The sequence below is a fragment of the Triticum urartu genome, chromosome 5 (genome assembly GCF_003073215.2).
Source record: "Triticum urartu cultivar G1812 chromosome 5, Tu2.1, whole genome shotgun sequence".
NCBI lineage: Eukaryota > Viridiplantae > Streptophyta > Magnoliopsida > Poales > Poaceae > Triticum > Triticum urartu.
Genome location: NC_053026.1, coordinates 32396297 through 32404806, shown reverse-complemented (window position 1 = coordinate 32404806; position 8510 = coordinate 32396297). Strand labels below are relative to the sequence as shown.

The following is an 8510-nucleotide window of genomic DNA, read 5'->3' as shown; positions in this document are numbered from 1 at the left end:
TGGAGTGGGGGCCTTTTATTATGGCGCCTAGGAGAGGACGTGGGGGCAGAGGAAGAGGCTCTGGACGCGGTTTCGGCAGAGGTGGACATGGCACTGACGAAGTTAACGGAACAAATAATCCTTTCGGTAGAGGAAGAGGTGCTGGCTTTGCTGGTCAAGGACAAAGGCGCGGCCGTGGCAGAGATGGAATGGCACCAGCAGGAAATTGGGGATTTAATGAAGCTTATCAGGGGATATGAAGGAGGGAGAGAATGATATAAATAATGTTCAAGCTTTGATAAGCCAAGATGCAAGGGTGACAGATGTGCGAAGCTGGCGCTTTAATGCCCAGGACTTAGCTGCTGCAGTTATGGAGACCGGCAGAGTGTCTGAGCTCGGTGCAGAGAAAGAACAGCGAAAGGACGATCTTAATGCCCTTCGTAAAAGAGTTGCAGAGGACTCGGGCTCCCTTCCTGCAGGTTCTGCTGTAGCGGATATCATTGAAAAGAATAGCGGTGCAATTGTTCCTTTGGGAAATACTTCTGATATTATTGGTCAGTTTGAGGCATCAGAAGAGGAGCTACTGAATAATAACATAACTGGAACACCACAGAAAAATGTGAATAAAAATAAGATGAAAGGAGGAGATGGCATGGCAGTTGACAGTACAACAGCTTGTAGATCGGCGGCCTCCGTGGCAGAGGACCGCCGGGGGCAATGACTATCCTAAGTTGGAACTGCCGGGGGGTGGGGAACTCCCGGACAGTTCGAGACCTAGCGACTATGATCCAGTCGCATTCCCCTAGCTTGGTTTTCCTTTGTGAAACTAGGCAAAGTAAGGATAAGATGAAAAGCTACCGAAATAGGTTTGGTCTGCGAGGTTTTGAAGGTGTTAGCAGTGATGGTAATAGCGGGGGGCTTGCTCTCTATTGGCATGAAAATTGGACAGTGGGTATTAGGCTTGCAAATTCAAGATGCATTGATGCACACATCCAAGCTACCGGAGAGACTAAATGGCACCTGACATGCGTGTATGGAGAGCCTCGTGTTGAGAATAGACACTTAATGTGGTCCTTGATGGAAGATATAGCTACCCAGAACGTTCTTCCTTGGTTGGCTGTTGGAGATTTTAATGAAGCCTTGTGGGATTTTGAACATTTTTCCAACACGCCGCGTGCGCCGGCCCAAATGCTTGCTTTTCGGGATTCACTTGAAGTGTGCGAGCTGACTGATTTGGGTTTTGTTGGAAGGCCATATACTTTTGATAATAAGAGGAGTGGTGCAGCAAATGTTAAAGTACGGTTAGATTGTGGAGTTGCAAATCTGGATTGGAGGTACATGTTCCCTGCTGCCTCAATCCATCATCTTGTTTCACCCCGGTCGGATCATTGTCCATTGCTTGTCAAGTGCGAAGCTGATTCGGGCCCAAAACCTAAGAAAGTTAAGCGCTATGAGATCATGTGGGAGAGGGATTCTGCCCTCACAGAAGTTATTGCAAACATGTGGAAAGATGCGGGCCAAAAACGTACACTTGGGGAGATTGGTCAAGCTTTGGGGAAGGTAATGACCTCGTTGCATCAATGGAGCAGAGCCAAAATTGGCAATGTAACTAGGGAGATTGAGAAGTCTCGTACGAGGCTAGAGGAGCTAATGAATATGAATGCGGACCGAGCCGAATTGAGAAAGGAGGAGGATAAAATGAATGAATTACTATACCGAGAAGAGATGATGTGGTTGCAAAGGTCTCGTATTGCTTGGTTAAAAGAAGGGGACCGAAATACAAAATTTTCCCATGCCAATGCGATCTGGCGGGCAAGGAAAAACAGTATTAAAAAACTTGAAGATACAAATGGAGTTGTTCATTCTGGAGATGCAATGGGCCAGGCTGCTACTTCTTACTTTCAAAACATCTTCACTGCCGACCCCTTTCTTGATCCATCTCCTATTGTACAGCTCATGCAAACACATGTTAATGATGAAATTAATGAGTCTTTATGTGCTGAGTTTACTGAACAGGAGATAGCGGATGCTGTTTTCCAAATTGGACCGCTAAAGGCCCCGGGATTGGATGGATTTCCTGCTCAATTCTTCCAAAGAAACTGGTCCACGGTGCGTGCAGATGTTATAGCAGCAGTTAAGGAATTCTTTAACTCAGGTATCATGCCAGATTCTGTTAATGATACAATCATTGTTCTGATTCCGAAAATTCCGAACCCGGTTAAATTAACTGATTTTCGCCCTATTAGCCTTTGTAATGTTATCTATAAAGTTGTTGCTAAGTGCCTGGTGAATAGACTGAGACCTCTACTCGATGATATTATTTATCCTACTCAGAGTGCATTCATTCCGGGTAGAATGATCACGGATAACGCCTTAATTGCATTTGAGTGCATCCATTATATCAAGCAAGAGAAGGACCCGGAAAAAAGTTTCTGTTCTTACAAGCTTGACCTTTCCAAGGCTTATGATAGGGTTGATTGGAATTACCTTAGGCAAACGATGGAAAAGATTGGTTTCACTCACAAATGGGTTGACTGGATAATGACATGTTCACCACTGTGAGATATTCTGTAAAATTAAATGGAACAATCTTGGATTCATTTGCACCGTCGCGTGGGCTACGGCAAGGTGATCCTCTATCCCCGTACCTATTCCTGTTTGTTGCAGACGGTCTGTCTGCTCTTTTTGACAGTGCAACCAGACTAGGGAATGTTTCTCCTGTGAAGATATGTCGTAGCGCCCCGGGAATCTCTCATTTATTGTTTGCTGATAATACACTCCTATTCTTTGAAGCAAAACAATCTCAGGCAATGCATGTTAAGAGTATTTTGAATGCTTATACTGCTGCTACTGGACAATTACTCAACCCTGCAAAATGCTCCATCCTTTTTGGGGAATATTGTCCCATTATTCAGCAGCATGAAGTCAGAGCCATGCTCCAAGTTGATACCATAAATTTTGAAGAGAGTTACCTTGGTTTACCGACTCCTGATGGTCGCATGACAAAAGGTAAATTCCAAAATCTACAAGTTAAGCTGACAAAGAGAATGTTGCTTTGGGGATGCCCCTCACAAGGTGGTAAAGAAGTTCTTACAAAGTGCATTGCTCAGTCCATTCCAACTTATATCATGAGTATCTTTAAATTGCCTCTAGGACTTTGCGATGAACTAAATCAGATGATCCGCAACTATTGGTGGGGCTCAGAAAAAGGGAAAAGGAAAACTCATTGGAAATCTTGGGAGGAGATTACTAAACCGAAGTGTATGGGTGGTATTGGTTTTCGGGATTTCAGGTTGTTTAACCAAGCCTTACTTGCGCGGCAAGCTTGGCGTCTCCTGACAATCCCGGACAGTCTTTGTGCACGTGTCCTACGTGCCAAATACTACCCTAATGGTAGGCTTGAGGACACTGTTTTTGCTGGTAACCCGTCATCATCATGGCAAGGAGTAGCTCATGGTCTTGAGCTTTTGAAAAAAGGGCTAATATGGAGAATTGGAAATGGCACCCAAGTGCGAATATGGAGAGATAGATGGATCCCTCGAAAACCCTCCTTCCAAATAATCTCTGCCAAGGGGCGTTGCAGGTTGAAGTGGGTGTCCGAACTCTTGGATATCAATGGCAACTGGGACGTTGCTGCAGTCCGTCAATGGTTTCCGCTTGATGCTGATGTAATCTTGAAGATCAAGAATTCCGTGCGCAACGAGGACGATTTTATTGCTTGGGCTGGAGAGAAGATGGGCATCTTCTCGGTTCGTAGCGCATATAGGATTGCCTTCGAAGAAATGAACCAGCCGAATCAATCTTCTTCCAGTAACTCTCCTGATGGAGAACGAAGAGCTTGGTCAGCTATTTGGTCTTGTAATGCTCCACCAAAGACCCGCATTTTTGCTTGGGGTGCTGCAAACAACTCACTTCCGACTTGGGATCTGAAGCATGCTAGGAAGCTGGAGGTTGTGGATTTATGTCCAGTTTGTGGCACTGAAAAAGAAGACACGTTTCATGCTTTGTGTCGATGTCCCAATGCCAGGAATCTTTGGCTTGCAATGGCTGATATTTGGCCTATCCCCGATCTTAAAGACATGATGAACACAGGCCCGGAATGGCTTCTCCATGCCCTATGCAAATTGCCTCATGAGCAGCGCCTGCACCTGGTTATGCTCTTATGGAGAATTTGGTACGTTCGGAATGAGGTAGTACATGATAAACCAGCACCGCCAGTTCAGGTTTCTGTACGCTTTCTTAGAAGCTATGTTCAGTCCATTTTGACAATCGCCAAAGAGCCAGAGAAAGACCCCTTGAAGAGGAAATCTGCTATGCTAGATTGTTCTTTTTCTGTTGCACCTGCGGCTACGTCTGAACTGGTAATTCCACAAGTGTGTGGCTGAGACCTGAAGAAGGACGATTGAAACTCAATACAGATGACTCCTTTGTTTCAGCGGACGGTACTGCCGGCAGTGGCATGATCTTGCGTGATCACAACGGTAATATAGTCCTTAGTGCTTGTCGTCATCTGTATCATTGCCTCAATGCTTTAGAGTCTGAACTTGCAGCCATCAGAGAGGGTCTGTCACTTGCTTTACAATGGAGCGAGCTACCTATAGACATTGAGTCTGATTGCTTGGAGGCTATCAATCTGTTGAAGAAGGGAGAAATGGATAGATCTGCGAACAGTTTCATGGTTCATGAAATCAAAATACTCATGGATCAACGAAATTCTTGTATTACTCACATTTATCGTAGTCAAAACACTGTAAGCCATTTGTTGGCATCTTTTGGTAGAACTACGGGTCGTACCATGGTGTGGCTCGGATCTGGACCTGATGAGGTCGTCAAACTGTGTAATTCTGCTAGTAGCTCGGCTACGTGAGTAATACAAGTAATTTCCCGCAAAAAAAAAAAGGAATTCATGATCTACTCCGACTTACTGGTTAGATTCACACTGAAAAGTTACCCGCTTATGCTGCTCTGAGCAAGGAAAAAATACATCTGATTGTCTATAAGTTGAGATTTATTCTGTTATCTGTTTGCGATGTACAGTATGCAGATAAGTATTTCTTTCCAATGCGATGGAATCGACGGCTTGATCCACAGAGAGTGAAACGAGATGAAAGTCAAGCCCGTCTGAAGGTTACTCACTGTTGGAACAGTTACTTGTGTAGCTGATTATTGCTGTCAAACAGTGCAGCTTTGCAAACCAAGATGAAGATGGTGATGCATCCAATTGTAACAAAAGGCTTAAAATGAAAGAGAAGATGGTGATTCACTATAAAGCAATGTAACCCACATTGCAGATGCTCTTAGGTCCGTAGAGTGGATCATCATAAATAGGTTTGAAATTTTGAAGGCATTAGCTACTCAAGTCCCTCAGATGGCTTTTGTTTGTTTTTCTTTGCAGGATATAATGATTTCTTATAAATACTGCACCTGATATTAGCTGAAGCAATGTCCTCACGGTGGATCAACCAATGGAAATTTTGACAACTGATGACACCAAATCTCAAACACATGAATACCAAGCCATGTATAAATATCCAATCCAGCGCAACACACCAAAGGGCGACGAAAATTCAAGATGATATCTCAGACGACAAGAGGTACTCAGAATCACAAGGCGAAGAACCTAATAAGCCATACAAAACCCAGTTCACATACTACCAAACGTTCAAAATTATGTCTTGGTTCGCTGGTGTCTCTCCACTTGTAAAAAAAGAAGGCATAGCTCTCTACTGGTCGCTGATGGTCACCTCGACCTCAACGCCGGGCTCGATGGTGATCGAGGTGATCTGCTTGACAACGTCCGGGGAGCTGACGAGGTCGATCACCCGCTTGTGTACCCGCATCTCAAACCGATCCCAGGTGTTGGTACCTACACACCAAAGGACATGGCATTATCAGTACAAGTATAGCCAAAATAAAGTACACACAAATAGGAATGAAGCGGTATTAAAAAGCTCGATTTTGAAACATCAAATGTATCAGAAACATCATGTGGAATCATCATTTGCTCAGCCTATCTGCCAAGTGCAACTGCTTCATTCTTAGTAAAACCGTAAGTTCAATGACTAATCCTATTTGTAGCACAAGTGGCAACCATATGGTGCTGTTTAATAAAAATGTGCAAGTACATTACCAAGTAAAAATGTGGCAACCATAAATATCCAGAGGACTGCACTTGAAACACACCGCTTGCATTACCAAGTAGAGAGGACATGTGTTTGGAAGAAAACATAGCATTAAAGGGGCTACCCATCAGCTGTAAAAAGCTCGATTTTGTAATCCTCAAAGAGAATCTCGGGAACAAGTTGCTGTTTTAGCATCATCTGAGCACTCCATCATAAAACAGAGTCCAACAAGAATTAACAGCAAACAGGGGATCACTGCTAACATAGTCGCCACGACAGTAGGATCGATCACTAGTTCACTACTAAAACCCTATGGGCTATGAACTTCAACCGAGACAGTTGATCTCTTGGCTAACAGCTAACAACAAAGAACTGCCCATACAGCCAATTTACTGCCCTATCATCTAGTAAACCGTAAGCAGCCTGATTCTATAGAGAAACGTTCGTTTTACCGACGCCGGTCGTTGCATAACCAAGAGCATTCATACAGGACACAGAAACGAAGGGAAAAGGGGAGTCGACGAGGGGGGCGGGTGTGTCACCTTCTCCGCACGGCGACTTCCTGGTGGTGATGTTGAGCACCTTGGTGGGCATCCTGACGGGGCCCTTGACCCGGAGCAGCTTGTCCTTGGCGCCCCTCACCAGATCGGAGCACACTGTCGCCGGCACACACAGAACACGCACGCATCAGTCAGATCAACACGATCAACGAGACCAGAAGAGGAGGAAGAAGGGGATCCACCCATCATCATCATCGGAAGGAAGGAAGCAAGGAGGAAACACCCTACCCTTCTCGAGGTTCTTGACGCTCTTGGAGGAGAGGGTGATGCGGATGCGGTGCTGCGCCTCCTGCGGGCCCTCGAAGCCGGCCTTGCCGGACTTCATCGGCGGCGCGTACGCCAGCTCGGTCGCCATGGCTGCGGGCGGCGGCGAGTGTGGGGAGGAGGAGAGCTGGTGCTTCTTGGGGCGCGAGGAGGGGAGTGGAGAGCGGCGGCGCTGGGGGTGGGGGATGAGGGTTTCTGTATAGGCTGGAGGCTGCGCAGGAGGGCCGCGCGGCCGTCGGATCGGCTGGCCCGGCCGATCCGGCCGTCCGTTGGGAGGGAGCGTCGTTCGATAGGAAATTGGATTCGTTTACGGTGGATTACTGCATCATTCATCTCTTTTTTTCTGAAGGGCACATCATTCATCTTTGAATGAATGCTTCCTTTCTTTGACAAAAAACAATCGATTACGACGGACGGACGTGGAGTATCTGTCGCCGAGCTCAAATGCTCCCTGATGAACATAAGATCCAAAAAATTGTAAAACGAATCAAAAACTTTCGGGGGTTTTGGTAAAGTTTGATAAATGGTTTGTGTGCTTGTAAAAATTCATCATCAAAGGACATCGTGAAATTTCGGCAAAAAAAAGATCAATGCTCCAAAGTTGCTATTTTTTAAATCATTTTGGAGTACTTTTTTTTTGCCATGACTTCCAAGAATGCCATCTTGTGATGAAATTTATCAAGCGTACAAAACATTTACCAAAAAAATCATTTAAAAAGTTCAGGATTTTTTGAATTTGCCTTTTTACTGTTTATCCGGAGTTCATTTGAGCTCGGGAGCAAAAAAGGACTTTCACATAACGACCTGCATTTCGAGGTTCACAAGAAGTAGTAGTATGTGCTGGTTTTTATTTATTTTTCCTTGACTTTTTAACAACTGTAATAAGATTTGATTTTCTTTTAGCAACTTCACAAAAAAATGTCTTCTAGACGACTGCACCAAGAACTTTTTGAGCGAGTCCAGCCAATGAAGGCAATACAAGCCTCGTTGTGATGAGACTGACAATCATCATACTACTGATATCGGGTGAGAGAAATCACTCATGTTTGAATTCTTATGCCACCATTATCCATTCCATGCAAGCGCAAAACTCTCCTTTCTTGAAGGCGTTGCTGTTAAAGAATGTCGATGTCCTTGTGGTGTCATGAGATGATTTATGCGGATATGGTCATTGTTGTAGGTTGTCGATCGCGATTTAGAACGCTTCGGGACGGGTTTTTTTTTTTCTCTCTCTCGCTTAGGCATAGCTTTGGTCTTTGTATGGCTTTACTATTTGCCGGTGTTTTTTTGTGTGTGTGCGTTAGTGTTGGTTGGGTGCATCCTAACTATGCAGGGGTCGGGTGTGTCCTCACTATGTTTGTATTATCTTGATACTTCATTTTGAGTAATAAAATCCACCATTTGTCGGAAAAAAAAGCATAAAACTGGATTCCACGCCATAATAGAAAAAATCATCGTTTTCGTACCGAGAAATATAGCAGCAAGGGGAAGCCATAGCAAATAGAGTGCAGCTCAAAGACATCTAGTTTCCGATCACAACAACATACTAGTGTAAGAAAATGCTCTTATATTACGGGATGGAAGG

The 8510-nt window shown here is 44.7% G+C and overlaps 1 protein-coding gene, 1 non-coding gene and 1 pseudogene across 2 annotated transcripts; all 3 read right to left on the bottom strand.

Annotated features, from left to right (window-relative positions):
- Nucleotides 1-5476: 5476 nt before the first annotated feature.
- Nucleotides 5477-7111, bottom strand: LOC125507707 (40S ribosomal protein S20-like). The gene is made up of 3 exons (XM_048672196.1): nt 6890-7111; nt 6644-6757; nt 5477-5845 (listed from the first exon to the last, which is right to left on the bottom strand). The coding sequence occupies exons 1-3, from the start codon at nt 7014-7016 to the stop codon at nt 5703-5705; spliced, it is 384 nt and encodes a 127-aa protein (XP_048528153.1). The 5' UTR covers nt 7017-7111; the 3' UTR covers nt 5477-5702.
- Nucleotides 5914-5986, bottom strand: LOC125511718 (annotated as a pseudogene).
- Nucleotides 6223-6305, bottom strand: LOC125511715. Its single transcript, XR_007285073.1, has one exon. It is a non-coding gene; the product is annotated as a small nucleolar RNA SNORD36 (small nucleolar RNA).
- Nucleotides 7112-8510: the final 1399 nt, after the last annotated feature.

Bases quoted from the DNA above. Each gene is read 5' to 3' on its own strand.
- LOC125507707 (XM_048672196.1), bottom strand. From the start codon at position 7,016: ATGGCGACCGAGCTGGCGTACGCGCCGCCGATGAAGTCCGGCAAGGCC. The intron at 6,758-6,889 runs GTAGGGTGTTTC...TGCCGGCGACAG, and splicing joins CGTCAAGAACCTCGAGAAGG to TGTGCTCCGATCTGGTGAGG. The intron at 5,846-6,643 runs GTGACACACCCG...TTTGGTGTGTAG, and splicing joins GAAGTCGCCGTGCGGAGAAG to GTACCAACACCTGGGATCGG.